At 51.0% G+C, this 21210-nt stretch overlaps 1 protein-coding gene across 1 annotated transcript; it reads left to right on the top strand.

Annotated features, from left to right (window-relative positions):
• Positions 1 to 1141: 1141 nt before the first annotated feature.
• On the top strand, positions 1142 to 17545 carry LOC135888374 (killer cell lectin-like receptor subfamily B member 1B allele C). The gene is made up of 6 exons (XM_065416180.1): positions 1142 to 1226; positions 6518 to 6613; positions 11775 to 11951; positions 12828 to 12982; positions 16629 to 16741; positions 17422 to 17545. The coding sequence occupies exons 1-6, from the start codon at positions 1142 to 1144 to the stop codon at positions 17543 to 17545; spliced, it is 750 nt and encodes a 249-aa protein (XP_065272252.1).
• Positions 17546 to 21210: the final 3665 nt, after the last annotated feature.

The raw sequence follows: 21210 nt of genomic DNA, 5'->3' as shown, positions 1-21210 counted from the left end.
CTCTTGCTTGGGTGGCACCAGCCAATTTAGACCCCATCATTGTGTCTGTGTAGTTGGGATTAGTTTTCCCAATGTGCGTTACTTTGCACATTGTAAAAAATTACTTTGCACTAGCGGGGGCTCTCTGGCCCTACTGATTCCAACGGAAATAGGGTGAATTCACAGCAAGTGGGGATCCGGTCCGAGAGCCCTGTTAATACTTGTTAACCACTATCACACAACACCTTTCTTGGCTGGCCGGTTGTGGTATGAGAGTAATATTTTCCGATGCATGCTCAGGCCACACTTGCAAAATACATCGTCCAAGACTTCAGTCAATAACCAGTCTGGCTAGTTTGTTCTTCCGTTAGACTCTCTGCTGAACTCTGTGAACCATGTTAGTGATATTGATCCGTTCTAATGCTACATCACAGAAAACCTTTCAGCAGCACAATGCCAGGCACACCAGCGGCACTGGGTAAATCATTCCGAGGCTGAACCAATGTCCTCACGTGATGTTAAAAAGAGAACAGAAGATGGTCTCCTGGAACCCAGGAGATCTGGGTTACAAAGTTCTGCCACTAACTCAGTGTGTAACCTTGACAAGTCACTTAGGAGCAGACCTTCAGAGGTATTTAAGCAGCTAGTTTCAATGGGAGTTGATCCCCAGCTGAGATCAGAGCCCCGTTGTACTGAGTGCTGCACAGACAAACCGGGACTCCATGCAGCAGAGTTCACAATTGAAATATACACGAAGCAGTCAGGGAAACTGAAGCACAGGGGAAAAGAAGTGACCTGTGGACATTCCTGCAGCAGGTCAGAACTCAGATCAGAAGCCAGGAGTTTAATTCCCAGCCCAATAGCTTAGCCCCCGTGCCTAGACCTACAACAGCTACCTGAAAGCTAGGGTGCATCCGAAATCCCTGCCCCCAAGACTGCACCAGTCTCTACATTTCAAGGCCAGTTGCATTGGTTTAAGGCTGCAGGACTTAGTCAGCCCTGGTTGCGACAGGACCCTTCGCAGTCACATGTGAGAGGAGTGGAATTCAGCTCTCAGAGGCGGCACTTCCTGACGTTGGATTGAGGTCAATTTCATGCACATACCGAGTACATCAGGCTGCCCCGCGAACACAGCCAGGTGCTCTTATCAGCTGCTCGCATCATGACTGGGGAGACAGTCTACGCCGATCTGAACCTCTCCCCTGGCTTTCCCAGCTCCAGGGCACCCCTTTCAGCTCAGCCCCTCAGTAAGTGACTTTTATTTCCCCAGGGGATGCATGTTAAACCCAAAGATGGATTTTGCTGGGGAGCCCCTTGCTTTCAATGGCTGCCCCAGAGCAGGTCTGTGCCAGGGGAATTTTTGGCTTTTGGGGAGGTGGCTGCAACACTTTTGATCAGCTCACTGTAGCAGCTCACTTCTGTGTGCGGGGCTATCTCGGTGCAGAAGCCTGGGGTGGAAAGGGGAAGTCCATGCACCCACTCACCAGTCTGGATGGTGCATTCGATGGCACGTCTCCATTTACGACCCACCGAGCTCTAGCTGGGGGCTTGTGGCGTTCTAGATGGTTGCATGATGGACTCGGGCTACTAGGACATTGGCAAGAATAATGTGAACTGCTGACATGTCCCTGGAGTGGGGATGAGGTCTAGGCACTACATTAACTCTAGTGCTATTGAGACAGCGGGGGCTGTCTCTGGCTATATGCTCCTGCAGCCCCCAGCCCAACAGGGCCCTGATCTCACCCAGCATCTCAGGGTGCTACTGTAATTGACACGTCCTTCCGGGGAAAGCCGGTACGTGCAACTGTAATGCTGCCGCCGGGCGTCCTCTGTAACGGTCCACGGAGCTGCTACCAGAGAGCTGAGGAGCTGGCTGGGCGGGGACGGCTGGCGTCCGGGGTAAGCCCCTGCACTGGGAATCTGGACATGGTGGGTCCTTAGTTAGGTCAAGGGCTCAGCCCCCCCCACAGCCAGTTGTCAGTACACAGCTCAGCACCCAGCCTGCCTCGGCCCCTGTACTCCACACCGGCAGCACACGGGGGCAGGAGTTTGCTGCAAGCGGCCAGAGGAGAATTTCCCCAGTGCAGGTACAGCGTAGGGTGGCCATAAGCTACACTGCTTCCCCTCATCCCCCCTCCCCCCCCACGGTTTCCAGCAGGGGTGGGTCCAGGAGCAGTGAGGAGAATTTCTGCTGCTCCAGATAATCCGAGTTGCTCCGGACTGTCCATAAATTAGAGCAACCCCAGGGCTGCTCTAATTGACAGGTGGGGCTGTTTTGGAGAAGCCCAGAATCACAAGCCCCGGGGGTCACTTCCCTGCTGCACAGAATCTCTGCAATGCGCGGCATTAACTCGCTTCTTAAGAAACCCTTCAAGTCTACGGCTCTAACCTCACTCTGGGCAGCTCTGACTTCACAGCAGCTATATTTAAGCTATTGTTTCCTCTCCCTGCCTCCCAACCTCTGTGGGGGAAATGCACATCTCTGCAGAGGGCCCAGCGCAAAGGCCAGTGCCCTCCTTGTAACCTGCAAAATAGGACTAGAGTGGTGTCTAGCCTTTGTGTTGGTTCTCTACACAGGGGTGAATTTCATCCCGTGCACCCAGTTTCTTCAGGGCAGGGCACATCTCTTGCTAGGTGTCTGTGATTCATACACGTCGCATGTCTGTAAGTGTCGTTCTGATCGTCAAGTCTGACCTCCCGCACAACCCAGGTCAGAGAGTTTCACCTACAGACGCCGGCTTTGATTAGAATTATTCTTCCTTACGCTGTAAGGCCCCAATTCAGCAAAGAACTTAACGCACATGCCTCCCTTTAACCACTTCCTTAAGCCCCATTACAGTCAATGGGACTGGAGCACACTGTTAAAGTTAAACCCATGGCCAAGTTCTTTGCTGGATAAGGATGTTTTGCTGAATTGGGCCCTAATTGACATGACTGAGTCCAACAGGAACAAAGCATGCAGGCCACACTTACAGGATGGGGGGTGTGTGCTCTGTCCTGGGAACCAGGGACTCTGAAAGAGATTCGGGGGTCATGGGAGATAATCAGCTGTACATGAGCTCCCAGTGCGACGCTGTGGCCTAAAGGGCTAATGAGATCTTTGGATGCATAAACACCGGGATCTCGAGTAGGAGCCGAGAGGTTATTTTACCTCTGGATTTGGCCCTGCTGTGACCGCTGCTGGAATCCCGTGTCCAGTTCTGGTGCCCATAATTCAGGAAGGACGTTACTAAATTGCAGAGGGGGTTAGAGAAGAGCCACAAGAATGATTAAAGGATCAGAAAACCTGTCTTGTAGGGATAGACTCAAGGAGCTCAATCTATTTAACAAAGAGAGGGTTAAGGGGTGACTTGATGACCGTCTATAAGTATCTACATGAGGAAGAAATATTGAATAACAAGCTCTTCAATCTAGCAGAGAAAGGTTCTAACTTGATCCAATGGCTGGAAGTTGAAGCTAGACAAATTCAGACTGGAAATAAGGTGTAAACTTTTAATGGTGAGCGTAATTAGTCATTGGAACAATTTACCAAGGGTCGTGGTGGATTCACCATCACTGAAAAGTTTTAAATCAACCCTGGGTGTTTTTCTATAAGATCTGCTCTAGGAATTATTTTGAGGAAGCTGTCTGGCGTGTGTAATACAGGAGGTCAGGCAAAACGACCAGAATGGTCCCTTCCAGCCTTGGAATTTCTGAGTAGCTCAAAAAACATCAAACCCAATGTTTTGATTTCAAGACAGAGAAATGTTTAGACGAGGTTTAGAAAACATGCCGGATGAGGAGAGGTTGAAAGAACTGGACATGTTTAGTCTAGAGGAGAGAGGGCTGAGGAGGGACATGAGACCAATCTTCCAGTATGAAAAAGGTTGTTCTAAAGAGGGTGTTGATCAGTTGCTCTCCATGGCCACTGAAGGTACAATAAACAGAAATCAGCTTACTTTGCAGCTGGGAAGATTTACGTTAGATTTTAGGAAAAACTTTCTAACTCTAAGGGTAGTTAAGCACTGAACCAGGTTAGCTAGGGAGGTGGTGGAAACTCAGGCATTGGAGGTTTTTAAGAATAGGTTAAACAAACACCAGTCAAGGATGGTCTAGGGTCCTGGTTCAGTGTGGGGCGAGGGAGGGGGGAGGTGGGCTACATGACCTCTTGAGGTCCCTTCCAGCCCTACATTTCTGTGATTCTATGTCTTCAAGACTGAAAGATGTTCAGTCTGAAACAATAATGTCATGTGACCAAGCTGACCAATGAAGCTCGGCCATGCAAAATAGTAATTAAACCTTGAAAATGGAAAGAGAAAGCACCGAACCAAAGATTTCAGGGTGGTAGCCGTGTTAGCCTGTATCAGCAAAAACAATGAGGGGTCCTTGTGCCACCTTAGAGACTAACATCGTTCGAATCAAAGATGTTTACAAATTGGAAAAAGTTTCCAGCCAAAAATGTTGCAAATGGGAAACCTTTGAGAAAATCAAATCTGGGAAAGCAAAATAATAATAGTGATGCCGAATCATGCCTGGGCCATTGTAGGTTGCTCAGGGCATGACCCAGGCTCCATCATGGGATTGTTTAGTCTGCGGCTACGTCTTCACTACCCGCCTGAATCGGTGGGTAGAAATCGATCTCTCAGGGATCGAATTATCGTGTCTCGTCGGGACGCGACAATCGATCCCTGAATCGATGCTTGTACTCCACCAGTGCAGGTAGGAGTAAGCGCCGTCGACGGGGGAGCCGCGGAGGTCGATTTGCCGCCGTCCTCCCAGCGGGGTAAGTCGGCTCAGATAGCTGAATTTGCTTATCTTAAATCGACCCCCCCCTGTAGTGAAGACGTAGCAGAAGAGAAGAATGAGGGGGGATTTGATAGCTGCTTTCAACTACCTGAAAGGGGGTTCCAAAGAGGATGGATCTAGACTGTTCTCAGTGGTACCAGATGACAGAACAAGGAGTAATGGTCTTAAGTTGCAGTGGGGGAGGTTTAGGTTGGATCACCTGGATCAATCGGTCTTCAGCTGTCATTAAGACTGCACCGATCACAACACGTCCGCCATTCTTCTTGCATTCTTGCCTTTCTTCTCCACGTTCGTCCGAAACATTTTACAATGTCATCTTCCCATCTTCTTGGAGGCCGACCAGGTGGTCTTTTCTGTTCTCGCGGGTACCACTCAGTAATGATTGCGGTCCACCTACTGTCCGTGAACCGTGCTATGTGGCCCGCCCATAATATCTTACTATATCTGCTTTCCACAACAATATCTTTCACACCGCTGAGTTCTCTAATCATTTCATTTGGGATACAATCCAGATTTTATATTTCTATACAGGTTGGATATTAGGAAAAACTTTTTCACTAGGAGGATGGTGAAACACTGGAATGGGTTACCTAGGGAGGTGGTGGAATCTCCTTCCTTAGAGATTTTTAAGGTCAGGCTTGACAACGCCCTGGCTGGGATGATTAAGTTGGGGATTGGTCCTGCTTTGAGCAGGGGGTTGGACTAGATGACCTCCTGAGGTTCCTTCCAACCCTGATATTCTATGATTCTATGATCCCTGTCTAACCTGGGCTGCTCTTTGCATGTCTTCTGTGCTGTTATGTTCTGAGAGTTTTCTCTCTCTGAGGACTGCTCGATGGAGGGAGTCTTTGCTAGGTCCCTTTTGCATGTTCTTCCAGCTGCCAAATGGCCGATTCTCTACTTCATTCTTAACATAAGAACGGCCATACTGGGTCAGACCAATGGTCCATCTAGCCCAATATCCTGTCTTCCAACAGTGGCCAAAGAAAACGCATCCCAGACCTTTCCAACTTCTGTTCTGGTTAACTTTAGAGAGCAGGTGATGTTGGACTCTGACGAATCTTGGCATTTGTTATTAATTCATTCCATTTAATGTCTAGTAATTTTCTAAGGCATTTTATGTCCAAGGTATTTAGACATCTGTCTATGCCTTTGGTGGATTTCCAGCTTTCACATCTATACATTAGGGTGGAAATAACATTTGAGTTGAACATTCATAGTTTGGTCTTAAAACTGTAGATTTGCCATGACCAAATCTTGTTTAAGTTGATCCATGCAGGTGCTACCTTGCTAATTTGTGACATTATTTCCTCCTGGACTTTCCGTTGGTGTGCATGTTAAAGCCAAAGTATGCAAATTGACAATATACAAAATGAACACAATAGACAATAATTAAGAATAATGCAATCAAACAGAAAAAGAACCTGAAAAACAACAAACCAATATGGTGAAGAATAAAAAAAAAAAGGGGGGGGGAGTTTTTATTTAAAAATGCAGAAAATGTAAAATATTGAGAAAATGTTAATATTTTCATAAAAATTCCCATTTTCAAGAAAATGGCCAAAATTTCATCCCATTGACTTGACATAAAAAGTCAGGCAGCTCTCCAGTCATCCCAGACTGGCCTACAAAGGAAAACAGATGAGTGTATAGGCCCCAATCCTGTAATAAAGATCGGGGACATATTTTTCTTTGAAATGGTCTTTCATACACCAGATTCTGACTGTTTTTCACCAGACGTTGGCCCTTACAGGTCCCGCATGTCCCCGGTGGCATCGGACAGCGCTGTGGGTCGGATGGATTGGGAATATTGTCCTGGTGATTGCAGTGATAGCGCTGGGGATTTGGGGTGAGTAGCTGACGGCGCTGTGTTTATTTGTGTGGGTCCATCCGTGTATAGCATGGATTGTCCGGTCCCTCCAGAATTCCATTGTGGAGCCCCTCCCACTAGCTGGTACATTTCTTTGATGTTCCAAAGAGATTGACTGTAACAGAGAGAAAATTAAATAGAGAGGGAGATGGGTGTGCATGGGGATGGATGGATAATTAGATAGATCCAGGAATAGATTAGAACTGGTTAAAAACAAGGGGAAAATTTTACTGATATATTAAAAATAAAAACCTTGTCACCCTCTTTTCAAAATTCAAAAGACCCCCTAAATTTTGAAAGTTGAAAATCTGAAAAGCTCCGCAAGTTGGCTGAAAAATGGGAGGGAGAGGGGAGAATTATGTGACAGTTTCATCAACATTTTTCCTCATCTTTTGTTTCAAATTTCAAAATTACATTATTTTAAAATTAGAAAAAATTTCAGCAAACTCTAATACTAGCACTGATTGAGAATTTCTCGTCCAAATGTGTTTTTTAAAAAGGAAAATTAGGATTTTGCTATATAGGTAGCACTCCAATCCCCCCGGTTACCTTCGTTAGCACCAATCCCCTGATGGGTTTTGAGGGACGGGCCTGAGTTCTTCTGGATCCCGCTTTCCGCTCCCCAGGTTATAACATTTTTATTTTCTTCCTGCATGAATTTATTTGCCGGTGCCTCCAACCCCCCTCGCTTCTGCCAGGCATGGTCACCAGGGCAGCTTGGGAGGAAAATTCTAACTGCAGGGTAACCCCCACTTACTTGCCAGTTAGTTGGAGACTCCCAAGAAATAGCACAAACACATACAATATATTCCACACAGTAATTATATTGAACAGGAGATAAATATAACAAAACAGGGTAAAACACTATTCCAAGGGTCACCGGTGCCCACGCTGATAATACCCATGAATTTCCCCAGTCACGTGACCTGATCTAGCAAAGATAAGATTAGTGTCCCGTTGGCACACATACTTGTAGGGGTCCTTGATGACCTGTGACCACGATATCATCTGTGCCTCAGTTAGCAAGCTCAGTGCAGCCCAAAGGAGTCTCACGTGGGATGAGGCCGTCAGTCCCACCAGGGATTTAATAGGCAGCAGGTTATAAAATCCCCAAACCCCGACCTGCTGGCTTGAGGGCACAGTCCTGGGAGTGTGTGTGGTGGGGTGTCTCCTGAACCATCTCCCTGACTAGCTAACGGAAGGATGGTGACTCACAGCTCCACGCCGGAGCCTCCCGTTCAGAGATGGCTCTGCAATGCAGAGGGGCTGATGGTCACTGCTGGCAGGCGTCCTCGTCATGCAGGGCTCAGGCTGCTGCTGCTCCCAGGATTTCTCCTCACCAGCAAGGGGTGTACGGTGCAGGGGGCAGGTTACTAAACTAGCCTAAAAATCCTAACTTCAGTCTCCCACCCCAGCGCTCAGCCACACTCCCAGCAGGCGGCAGCCGTGGGCTAGCAGCCAGAGCAGTGGTGCCCTGGGGTGGCTGATTTTCCCTAGGGAGATGGGGGGCTAAACTCAGCCAGGCTGTGGGGGGAGTTTTCCCAACAAAGGTCTCTAACCTGGGAGTCACCTTCCCCCCAGGGACAGTGCCTCTCCCTGAGCTACCGGCACACAGAGCCCCAGGGACCTGGGGAAGCACCTTGGGGGTTACTCTTCGCTCTGGCTGTGTCACTGCAGTGCACCTTGGGAGTCCCAAGCCTGCGGTGCATCATGGGAGATGTAGTCTGGCCAGGGAGCCTAGCCCATAAGGAGGAACAACGACATAAGGCACCAAACTACAACTCCCAGCAGCTCAGGCATGTCAATATTGAACCCACCTGCAGTGAAACATTTCATCCTTCCAAATCAGGTTGATACTGAATATTTCCTTCCACAAACAAGTTTTTGATACTTTGACTTTTCGTGCCAAACAAATGTTGAAATATTAGAATTGCCTATGGCACATAAATTTGGATTTTTTTTACCTACTCTATCTAATACATACATACCCCAAGAGATAGTCACAGCAATGGAGATACAGTGAGAGAACCAGACCTGTCAGAAGAGGATATTGTCTTTAACAGATGTGGGTTCTATTCCCACAGCTGCTGGGTGACATTGTACAAGGCACTTTGCCTTTGTGTTTCTCTTCCCTTCCCAGCCTATGATTTACCTTGTCTAGTTATGGGGAGGTTTTCAGACGCCCTTAAGGAATTTAGGGCACCACCGTCATACTGACATTAAATATCCTCCATTTGGCTGCAAGCCGCGCTTAGCTCTAGCATCAATTCCTGGATCTGCCATAGACTCCCTGTGTGACTGTGGGCTAGTGCTCTGGCCTCAGTTTCCCCATCTATAAAATGGAGATCGTGCCTCCTTTCTCTAAGTAGATTGCAAGTGCTTTGAGGCAGGGACTGCCTCTCCCTGTGGGTCTGTGCAGTGCCCGGCACAACGGGGCCTGATCTCAGCTGGGGCAGGGACTGTCTCTCGCTGTGTGTCTGTGCAGCGCCCGGCACAACGGGGCCCTGATCTCAGCTGGGGCAGGGACTGTCTCTCGCTGTGTGTCTGTGCAGCGCCCGGCACAACGGGGCCTGATCTCAGCTGGGGCAGGGACTGTCTCTCGCTGTGTGTCTGTGCAGCGCCCGGCACAACGGGGCCCTGATCTCAGCTGGGGCAGGGACTGTCTCTCGCTGTGTGTCTGTGCAGCGCCCGGCACAACGGGGCCCTGATCTTAGCTGGGGCAGGGACTGTCTCTCCCTGTGTGTCTGTGCAGCGCCCGGCACAACGGGGCCCTGATCTCAGCTGGGGCAGGGACTGTCTCTCGCTGTGTGTCTGTGCAGCACCCGGCACAATGGGGCCCTGATCTCAGCTGGGGCAGGGACTGTCTCTCCCTGTGTGTCTGTGCAGCGCCCGGCACAACGGGGCCCTGATTTCAGCTGGGGCAGGGCCTGTCTCTCGCTGTGTGTCTGGGCTCCACAGCAATAGATATAACAACAACAACAGAGGCTGGTCCAAGGGCCTACGGCCTATTTGCAGCCTAAAATGTGTCTGTGCTGGGCTGTAAGGAGCCAGTTGGGCTCTGGGCAGAAGATGCCGTTTGCTGCCCTGTCCCTGTTTGTAACCTTGGTTACTTGGGCGGCAGGGGAGACACTGATGGTTTCTCTCTGTGGTGTAGGAGAGGAAGTAAAAGGAGGACAGGAGCTGTTTCTGGGCAGTGAGGGGGCGATTCAGCTTCAAAGGGCATCTAAGTCAGTGGAAAGTTTTATTAACACTGCACTAGTATCCCAGCTGAGATCAGGGCCCCGTTGTGCCGGGCGCTGCACAGACACACAGCGAGAGACAGGCCCTACCCCAGCTGAGATCAGGGCCCCGTTTTGCCGGGCGCTGCACAGACACACAGCGAGAGACAGTCCCTGCCCCAGCTGAGATCAGGGCCCCGTTGTGCCGGGCGCTGCACAAACACACAGAGAGAGACAGTCCCTGCCCCAGCTGAGATCAAGGCCCCGTTGTGCCGGGCGCTGCACAGACACACAGGGAGAGACAGGCCCTGCCCCAGCTGAGATCAGAAGCTCAGTAGACAAGACAGTCAAAGCAAATGAGTTGAAATTACTTGGCCAAGGTCATACGGCAGAGCTGAGTCTTGAATCCCGATTTCCTCCTCACTCTGCCTCTCCATTGATCACGCTGGGCACTAGACTGTACCACCGGTTGGGGAGTTGTAAAGGGATTGTTGTCATTTCAAAATCTGAAACATTCCACTTGCTTGAAAATCTGGGGGCAGAGGGAAATGATCCTAGTGTCCTCCCAGCTTTTCATCAGCCTGGGGTATTTCAATACAATTGTCACCAACATGCAATTATGGGGAAATGTAGCTGGTCAAGAAATGGAGACAGGACTTTCCCAAAATGTGGCTGGGAATGTTCCCCCGGAATGTCGTGTTCCCATCACCGGGCTGACATGTCAGACGGAGCTGGCTGTTCGCAGCGGGATGGGGGACTGGGCGGGAGCTCACAGGCATCCCGAGAGGAAGGCTGCCCACTGGTTTTGGTGCTAATCTGGGGCTCAGGAGCTCTGGGACCAGTTCCTGGTTCTGCCACTGATTCCCCGTGTGACCCTGGGCTGGTCCCTTAAGGCTGGAATTCCACAGCGGTTTCAGTACCTAACAATGCATCTAGGAACCTAAACACAACCCACTAGGAGCCTAACACCTATTGAAGTCAATGGGAATTGGGCTCCTAGGGCCCAGGTTCTCAAATGTATTTAGGTGCCCAACACCCAAGGGAGTTAGTACTTAAATCCTGCTGAGGATCTGGGCCTAGGTGCTTCTGAAAATCCCACTCGGGGCCTGTCTGCAGCGTTAAGTATCTAAACCCCTTTGTCCCCAGGATCCTCCCCTTCTTCACAGGGTACGTGGGTGATGGACAGAGACAGCCAGTGACAGGGGCCAGATAAACTCCGCAGCAGACAAGCTGTGCCCCTCAGGGTGGCTGCATTGGAGGTGGAGTCTGTCTGGGAGCCCTGTTTTGACTGAGCCAACTTCCATAGCAGCAGAGAGCCCCTGACACCGGACGCTGTGACCGCCACCCTGACGCCCACAAGGCTGCAGCCCAGCGTCTCAGTTTCCCGTGCAATCTCACACCCCAGCCCACGCGGCTCCCGGCCCCTCCTCTCACCAGTGAGGAGGGTTACACTGTATTGAACCTGCAGCCCCAGAGGGGTGGCTCAGGTGGCCTGTCCCCAGCCTGGAACCCAGGCTAGTCCTTGCCACCATGAGGAGCTCTGTGCCTCAGTTTCCTCACCTGTACAATGGGGGTAACAGCCCTGTGCCCTGCCTCACAGAGTGAGATTGGGAGATGAAATCTAGCAAAGACTCTGAGGTTCTGATACTGCTTTGATGGGGGCTGGATAACTTAGATGCAAACACTGGCTGGGTTTGCAAAAGGCCCAAGGGATTTAGGCACCCAACCCCCACCCCAATTTTCAATCCCAGCCATGTTTTTAGACCATGTCCCTTTGGGGCCACTCCGAAGCCCATGGGAGTCAGAGGAGATGGAGCTAAACGGGCTTTGGGTCAGGCCCTGTGTCTCTGTGGGGCTCTGTGCCAGTGCTTTTACCCAGCAACCCCCCAGCACATTGACCTCCCACCGACACTGCTTTGCAGTTTCCCACTTGATGTCCGAGCAGGGACAGACCCCGGCAGCCCCTGGGAGCGACGGAGCCGGGAGCAGAGATACAGCGACACCCCCTGGGAGCGCAGACACCTGCACGGCAGAATGCAGCGCCCGCCTGGAGCGTTTCCGATCCCAGCTGTGCCACCTGGCCCAACCCGGCTCAGCAGGTAACCCCAGCTCGTGTGTCTCTGAACCGTCCTCCGCCCCGGGCACGGCCAGTGGGAACCCAGCTGCCGTCCCAGCCCCTGGGGATCCTGCAGGGCAGGGACACGCCGCCCCCTGCTGGCTGCACCGATCTAGCCACCAGCCCCTCTCGCTGCCAGGGTATGAATGTACCTGCCTCAGCTGGGACTGGGCCTGGGGCCTCTGCTGAGACTGTGGGGGGAGCGACATCTAGTGGCCATGCCCGGTACTGCTCAAGGGAGTACCGCACAGATGGGTTTTAAAATAATTTAGTACCGGGATCAGGGATGGCCATATGTTTGCAGATCAGGGACAGATCCCAGCAGAGAGACTGTCTCATGGACTCACCGCCTCCCATTCCCAGCCAGCCCTGGGATCCCTACTTCCTCTCTTGTTCTCAGCCCCCACCTCCCCTCCCATATCCTGTTAGATTTCCACTAAGCCCCTTCTAGGCCACTCTGGCAGCATAAAATGGCATTAAAATGGATGCAAACAGCCTCTCGAGATTACCCTGTGTGCTGCGGGGTCTCTCTGGCCGGTGTGGAGCTGAGGCAAGAGCCCTGCACCATCCTGCTCCCACCCCCAGTGTAGGGGGCAGATTGGGGGCTGTGGCTAGAGTGCAGTGCACTGTGGGTATTCTCTGCTTCCCAGGGCCCATAAGAAGCAAATCATAAGGTAGAGCAGCCTCAGGATTGCTCTAAGTGACACCAGGAGCCAGGCAGGGCCCAGTCCAGCCCCAGATTTCAGGGAGCACAAAAGGGACTCAAACACATTTTATCCCCTCCCTGCCCCAGTTGCAGGAAGGGTGTATCTGGGAATGTCTGTGGCTCAGGCAATTAATGACGCCTGTCTCTCTGCAGGGGGCTCCGGGTGCAAACTCTGCCCCACGGACTGGCAGCTGCATGGGGACAAGTGCTACTGGGTCTGCAGAGGAAGTAAAACGTGGAGCGAGAGCCGCGCCGACTGCTCAGCGAGGGGCTCCCAGCTGCCGGTGATCCAGGACCCCAAGGAGCTGGTAAAGGGGATGATACCTTCCTGCTGGAGCTGCCCCGGCAGGGCTGGACCCTGGGCATAGAGTCCAGGGGGCTTGTTAGATACACTTTAGGGCTGTGAGTTTCAAAGTTGCCTAGTGGATTTGGAACTTTGGAACTTCCCATTGCCATTAATTGTTAATAACAGTGTGTCCAAACCCCCTAGGCAGCTTCGACAATCCCAGCCTACATAGAATCATAGAATATCAGGGTTGGAAGGGACCTCAGGAGGTCATCTAGTCCAACCCCCTGCTCAAAGCAGGACCAATTCCCAACTAAATCATCCCAGCCAGGGCTTTGTCAAGCCTGACCTTAAAAACCTCTAAGGAAGGAGATTCCACCACCTCCCTAGGTAACCCATTCCAGTGCTTCACCACCCTCCTCGTGAAAAAGTTTTCCCTAATATCCAACCTAAACCTCCCCAACTGCAACTTGAGACCATTACTCCTTGTTCTATCATCTGGTACCACTGAGAACAGTCTAGATCCATCCTCTTTGGAACCCCCCCTCAGGTAGTTGAAAGCAGCTATCAAATCCCCCCTCATTCTTCTCTTCTGTAGACTAAACAATCCCAGTTCCCTCAGCCTCTCCTCATAAGTCATGTGCTCCAGCCCCCTAATCATTTTTGTTGCTCTCTGCTGGACTCTTTCCAATTTCTCCACATCCTTCTTGTAGTGTGGGGCCCAAAACTGGACACAGTACTCCAGATGAGGCCTCACCAATGTCGAATAGAGGGGAACGATCACATCCCTCGATCTGCTGGCAATGCCCCTACTTATACAGCCCAGAATGTAGTTAGCCTTCTTGGCAACAAGGGCACACTGTTGACTCATATCCAGCTTCTCGTCCACTATAACCCCTAGGTCCTTTTCTGCAGAACTGCTTCCTAGCCATTCGGCCCCTTGTCTGTAACAGTACATGGGATTCTTCCGTCCTAAGTGCAGGACTCTGCACTTGTCCTTGTTGAACCTCATCAGGTTTCTTTTGGCCCAATCCTCTAATTTGTCTAGGTCCCTCTGTATCCTGTCCCTACCCTCCAGTGTATCTACCACTCCTCCCAGTTTAGTGTCATCTGCAAACTTGCTGAGAGTGCAGTCCACGCCATCCTCCAGATCATTAATGAAGATATTGAACAAAACCGGCCCCAGGACCGACCCCTGGGGCACTCCACTTGAAACCGGCTGCCAACTAGACATGGAGCCGTTGATCACTACCCGTTGAGCCCGACGATCTAGCCAGCTTTCTATCCACCTTATAGTCCATTCATCCAGCCCATACTTCTTTAACTTGCTGGCAAGAATACTGTGGGAGACTGTATCAAAAGCTTTGCTAAAGTCAAGGAATAACACATCCACTGCTTTCCCCTCATCCACAGACCCAGTTATCTCCTCATAGAAGGCAATTAGGTTAGTCAGGCATGACTTGCCCTTGGTGAATCCATGCTGACTGTTCCTGATCACTTTCCTCTCCTCTAAGTGCTTCAGAATTGATTCCTTGAGGACCTGCTCCATGATTTTTCCAGGGACTGAGGTGAGGCTGACTGGCCTGTAGTTCCCAGGATCCTCCTTCTTCCCTTTTTTAAAGATGGGCACTACATTAGCCTTTTTCCAGTCATCCAGGACCTCTCCCGATCGCCATGAGTTTTCAAAGATAATGGCTAATGGCTCTGCAATCACATCCGCCAACTCCTTTAGCACCCTCGGATGCAGCGCATCCGGCCCCATGGACTTGTGCTCGTCCAGTTTTTCTAAATAGTACCAAACCACTTCTTTCTCCACAGAGGGCTGGTCAACTTCTCCCCATACTGTGCTGCCCAGTGCAGCAGTCTGGGAGCTGACCTTGTTCGTGAAGACAGAGGCAAACAAATCATTGAGTACATTAGCTTTTTTCACATCCTCTGTTACTAGTTTGCCTTCCTCATTCAGTAAGGGGCCCACACTTTCCTTGACTTTCTTCTTGTTGCTAACATACCTGAAGAAACCCTTCTTGTTACTCTTAACATCTCTTGCTAGCTGCAACTCCAAGTGTGATTTGGCCTTCCTGATTTCACTCCTGCATGCCTGAGCAATATTTTTATACTGCTCCCTGGTCATTTGTCCCATCTTCCACTTCTTGTAAGACTCTTTTTTGCGTTTAAGGTCAGCAAGGATTTCACTGTTAAGCCAAGCTGGTCGCCTGCCATATTTACTGTTCTTTCTACACATTGGGATGGTTTTTTCCTGAAACCTCAATAATGATTCTTTAAAATACAGCCAGCTCTCCTGGACTCCTTTCCCCCTCATGTTATTCTCCCAGGGGATCCTGCCCATCAGTTCCCTGAGGGAGTCAAAGTCTGCTTTTCTGAAGTCCAGGGTCCGTATTCTGCTGCTCTCCTTATTTCCTTGTGTCAGGATCCTGAACTCAATCATCTCATGGTCACTGCCTCCCAGGTTCCCATCCACTTTTGCTTCCCCTACTAATTCTTCCCGGTTTGTGAGCAGCAGGTCTAGAAGAGCTCTGCCCCTAGTTGGTTCCTCCAGCACTTGCACCAGGAAATTGTCCCCTACACTTTCCAAAAACTTCCTGGATTGTCTGTGCACCGCTGTATTGCTCTCCCAGCAGATATCAGGGTGATTAAAGTCTCCCATGAGAACCAGGGCCTGTGATCTAGTAACTTCTGCTAGTTGCCGGAAGAAAGCCTCGTCCACCTCATCCCCCTGGTCTGGTGGTCTATAGCAGACTCCCACCACAACATCACCCTTGTTGTTCACACTTCTAAACTTAATCCAGAGACTCTCACGTTTTTCTGCGGTTTCATACCAGAGCTCTGAGCAGTCATACTCCTCTCTTACATACAGTGCAACTCCCCCACCTTTTCTGCCCTGCCTGTCCTTCCTGAACAGTTTATATCCATCCATGACAGTACTCCAGTCATGTGAGTTATCACACCAAGTCTCTGTTATTCCAATGACATCATAGTTCCTTGACTGTGCCAGGACTTCCAGTTCTCCCTGCTTGTTTCCCAGGCTTCTTGCATTTGTGTATAGGCACTTTAGATAACTCGCTGATTGTCCCGCTTTCTCAGTCTGAGACAGGAGTCCTCCCTTCTTGCACTCTCCTGCTTGTGCTTCCTCCCAGGATCCCATTTCCCCACTTACCTCAGGGCTTTGGTCTCCTTCCCCCGGTAAACCTAGTTTAAAGCCCTCCTCACTAGGTTAGCCAGCCTGCTTCCGAAGATGCTCTTCCCTCTCTTTGTTACATCACTAGCCCCGGGACCAGTGGCACACGAAGGCAGCTTAAAGCCACCAGTGCCGCCCCCATTCTGGGGTGTGCCCAACACCGCTCAGCCGGAGAGAGAGAGAGGGGTATGAGGATGGATGGCTACAGAGAGAAGGTGTATGTATGAGGGGGATGGATATAGGGGTATATATGAGACATAGATTGATAAATAGATGGGTATGTACGGGAATAGACAGATGGATAGAGAGATGGGTGTGTATGAGGATAGATGTATGAGGATGGATTATGGGGCTAGATAGACTGACAGCCAAACAGTAGTTTTTGTCCTGAAGTTGTTGACAACCTGGATTCACAAGAAAAGAGCCCGACACCACATCTGCTCACCAGCTGCCTGTCACACACTCACTGCAGGAGTTCCTAAAGAACCTGAGACAAGATTCAAAGCTGTTCTGGATCGGACTGTCCGTCTCCTCCCCGGAGAAGGCCTGGACCTGGCTGGACGGCTCCCGGCTGGATCAGACCCAGTGAGTGATTCCTTGAGTCAAACACTTTCCCTCCCCTCTGTGGGCAGAAGGGGCCAGGGCCAGGGATGGGGAGGTTTGGGGGGAAGGTCAGGAGCTCAGGGGGTGCCGTGTTCAGTGTCAGACGATGCTGAGACCCCAGGAGGGGGGCTGGGGAGCCCAGCTGAGAGGGGGGCTGGGCGGGAGCAGACAGGGCCATGGGGCAGGGAGAAATTTGCACATCCCCCAGCACAGAGATGGTGGCTGGAGCCCTGGGGGTGGGCAGGTGGCTCAGAGGCGCGGTGCAGAGGGAGAGCAAAGGGGCCAGGCCAGAGTCCTGGGGATCCCCCAGACAATGGGGCGGGGGGGAGGGGGAGACACAGAGCAGCCAGAGAGACAGGAGGGGACCAGGAGGGGGCAGCGTCGGCCCAGCCCGGTGGGGAGGAGATGCGGAGCAGGGGAGGGAGCTGGACAGGGTCTGGCCCAGCAGGAGGATGAGGCTGGAGCAGGTCCCTGGGCTCTGGGCAGGGAGAGGCCGTTCGAGACCCTGGCCAGGGCCCTGACAGTGGGGAGAGGGGGCAGCCCCCAGGGCAGAGCTGGAGGAGACAACGGCTGCGGATCCCGTTGGAACAGGGAAGAGCCGCTACCGACTGCGTGTGATGGACCCACTCGCGCTGACAGGGGCCCTCCCCTTTGTCCCGCAGGTTCCCGGTGTCAGGCCCGGCTGAAGGGAACCGCTGTGGGGCGGTGGAGGGGAAACAGATTAATTCTGAAACCTGCAGCTCTGCATTTCAGTGGATTTGCCAGAGAGACGCCGTCCTGCTCTGAGCAGGGTGTGGAAGAGACCTCAGAGCACGGCACCATTATCCCCACATCACACATGGGGAAACTGAGACACAGACACTGACCTGCCCAAATTACACCAAGAATTGGTGGCAAAGTGGGAAATGGAACCCAAGAGTCCTGGCTCCCAGCCCCCCTCCCTCTAACTCACTAGCCCCTCCCAGAGCTGGGAATAGAACCCAGGTGTTCTGACTCCCAATCATACCTCAGCCTGAAGAAGAGCGATTCTAAGCTCCGGCTTTGCATATATTTCACCCCTGATTAATTTCCTTTCACCTCTGACAGGTCCCACTCTCAGCTCTCTTCCACGGCCCGTCCATTGCTCCCATCCATCCTGTCACCTGACACACCTCTGCCCATCCTGCCCTAACGGATCGTTAACTCCTGTCACTAACAAGGGGTTTCAGCTTCAGGCATCAGCTTGAGAGCTTTACCAGGCCGTCCATTTATTATCTCCCTGGAGGATCTGTACAAAGAACCTCGCCCACCACACCACCTGTGATCCCAAATGGAGCCTTTCCCTGAGTATTACTTGACAATCTCTGGTGTCACTGTCTCTGTCAGAGGAGCCGGGTTGGGATGCTCCGTGGCAGTGAAGGGGGCACTACAGAGAGGGCTTGGGGCTAACAAACACCCCGTTACCCCATGTCCCAGCAGCCCAGGAGGAGATGGACTGGGAAAGTTGGAGGGCAGGTTGGCTGGCCAGGCTGAGAGGTGACCTTCCAAATAGACCAAGGTATGCGTAGGAGCTGCCCCCCAACACAGCTGGGCTTGTGAGTGCAACAGGACAGACCTTGTCCAGTACAGGGGTCCCCAGTATACGTCAGCGTTGGGGTCTTGAAAAGGGCGACAGATATCGAAAAGACAAGATACCCCAGGACATTTTTCCCCATAAGAAATAATGGCCTGCCCCACCTCTTCCCGCCCATTCCCCCCCCCTCCTCTGAGTGCACCTGTCGTATACATACAGATATGGGGAGCATAAAATCCCTCCGGGGTAGCTCTACTGAGGTTAAGGGATTAAGAAGCTCAAATAACCTGGTTGGCACCTGACCAAAAGGACCAATAAGGAAAGAAGATACTTTCAAATCTTGGTGGGGGAGGTTTTGTTTGTGGCTCTCGTTGTTGTTCCCTCTCCAGACGGAGAGAGAGACCAGGCAGGAACAACATCTCCTGAAAACATACCTAAAATGATGCAGCTAAGATTACAAAAATTGTAAGTAAGGCAAGGAAATGCATTAGATTATCTTTTGTTTTAGCTTGTGAATTTTCCCTATGTTAAGACCGAGTTTTATTCTTGTTTTTTGTAACTTTGAAGCTGAGCCTAGAGGGGAATCCTCTGTGTTTTAAATCTTTTTATTACCCTGTAAAGTTACCTTCCATCCTGATTTTGCAGGTGTGATTCCTTTACTTTTTCTTTAAATAAAGTTCTTCCTTTAAGAACCTGATTGATTTTTCAGTGTCCTAGAGACAAAGGGTCTGGTCGGTATTCACATTATTCTCAAGCATCCGCAGGAAAGGGGGTGAAGGGGTTTGGGGGGATATTTTGGGGGGATAGGGATTCCAAGTGACCCTTTTCCTGAATTTTTGTGTAAATCACTTGGTGGTGGCAGCAATGTCATCCAAGGACAAGAAAAGGAATTTTTGCCTTGGGGAAGTTTTTAACCTAAGCTGGTAGAATATAAGCTTAGGGGTCTTTCATGTGGGTCCCCACATCTGTACCCCAGAGTTCAGAGTGGGGAGGGAACCCTGACAGCACCCCATCCCCGCTCCTCCTCCTCCTGCCTCCCAGTGCCTCCTGAACACCAGGGGAAGCACCCACAGAAAAGCCACGCAAAAGATGAAGCGACGGATATGCACATCGGGACCAACATGAATCGGAACACGTTCCCCTATTGATGAGCGATGGATACACGAAACGACGTATACGTATACCGGAGATCCCCTGTGTGCAGAAGAGAAAGGGCTGGAGAGCATTGGTGTGTTTTCGGTTTGGTCATTGGGCCTGGACAAATGCAACATGCTGAAGGCAATGTCATTGGAGGGAGGCAGTGAGTCCTAATAGCATACTGGAGTGCAACATGGAAGGCCTAGGTTCTGTTCCTGGCTTTGCTACAGAAGGCATCTTGGCATTTGCGGCACCATCTCTAGCCTATCTGGCATAGGCTGATGGGCAGGATGCTACATGCCTGCTGGGTGACTGCGAATAAGCCACTTGAGAATGGCCATACTGGGTCAGACCAAAGGTCCATCTAGCCCAGTGGCCTATCTTCTGACAGTGGCCAGTGCCTGGTGCCCCAGAGGGAATGAACAGAACAGGGATAGTATTGAGTGATCTGTTCCCACTTCCTCTCTCTGTGCTTCGGTTTCCCCATCTGTGAAATGGGGATATTGATACTAACCTTCCTTTGTGAAGCGCTTTGAGATCTACTGCTGGAAAACTCTAGACCAGAGCTAGGGATTCTTATCATCGCATGGACATTAAAGATTTTCTGGTAAACTGTGCAAAAGCTGTGTGTGTTTATGTTGATGGGCAACAGAGCAGATAGAATGCTGGCTTGGGATAATCTGGGCTTATTCCTGGCTCTGACCTGTTATGGGACTTTTGAGAAGTCACTTGCCCAATCTGTGCCTCAGTTTCCTCTCCCACCCTTCGTCTGTCTTGTCTATTTGGACTGTGAACTCCTTGGGGCAGGGACTGTCTCTCTGTGCAGCACCTGGCACAACGGGGCCCTGATCTCAGCTGGGGCAGGGACTGTCTCTCGCTGTGTGTCTGTGCAGCGCTCGGCACAACGGGGCCTGATCTCAGCTGGGGCAGGGACTGTTTCTCCCTGTGTGTCTGTGCAGTGCCCGGCACAACGGGGCCCTGATCTCATGCTTGACCGTAATGAGGACACCCCAAGTTTTCTCCTTCATGTGTATACACACAGCTGCTGTTCACCTACATGCAGACCTCAGCTCACACACACGTGCCAACATGCTCATAAGGCAGCCAGAGAGGCTCACTGGCAAATTCACTCCCAGGGAAGATGACAACACTCCTGAGTTCTGGCTTTTAGAAGTAGAGGCCAGAGGAAGCCTCTTCCCTAGAGGGTAGAGTTTCCCTTCCCCCAGAAGACATTGCCACCATCCAAGGAAAGGAGTTTTCACCAGAGGAGGCTCAGGAGGAAAGACGAGATGGAGAACAGAAAAGAGCTAACGTGTTTTCCATCAATAATCAAAAAAGAAAAAACAGAAAGGGCGGGCAGGGGGAGGAAACAGGACAAGTCCCTCCCAAACAACTTTGATTTAAAAGAAGAGCATTTAAAACAATTGTTCCAAAAACTTTCAGCCAGCTCTCATTGGAGGACAACAAAGGAAAGGGCGGGGAGGGATAGCTCAGTGGTTTGAGCATTGGCCTGCTAAACCCAGGGTTGTGAGTTCAATCCTTGAGGGGGCCACTTGGGGATCTGGGGCAAAATCAGTACTTGGTCCTGCTAGTGAAGGCAGGGGGCTGGACTCAATGACCTTTCAAGGTCCCTTCCAGTTCTAGGAGATGGGATATCTCCATTAATTATTATTATTATTAAAGGGTCTGGCCCTCCGTCGCAATGAAATAGTCTAGTAAGAGATAAATCAGGCCATTGTCTGCTCTTGTTTTTCCAGCTGTA

The sequence above is a fragment of the Emys orbicularis genome, chromosome 13, assembly GCF_028017835.1.
Source record: "Emys orbicularis isolate rEmyOrb1 chromosome 13, rEmyOrb1.hap1, whole genome shotgun sequence".
In the NCBI taxonomy this organism is placed as follows: domain Eukaryota; kingdom Metazoa; phylum Chordata; order Testudines; family Emydidae; genus Emys; species Emys orbicularis.
Note: the sequence above shows the minus strand (reverse complement) of the source record. Positions and strands in the feature narration are given on the sequence as shown.

Coding starts and splice junctions, on each gene's coding strand:
- LOC135888374 (XM_065416180.1), top strand. CDS start 1,142: ATGACTGGGGAGACAGTCTACGCCGATCTGAACCTCTCCCCTGGCTTT. Junction 1,227..6,517: donor CCTTTCAGCTCAGCCCCTCA/GTAAGTGACTTT, acceptor TGGCCCTTACAG/GTCCCGCATGTCCCCGGTGG. Junction 6,614..11,774: donor GATAGCGCTGGGGATTTGGG/GTGAGTAGCTGA, acceptor ACTGCTTTGCAG/TTTCCCACTTGATGTCCGAG.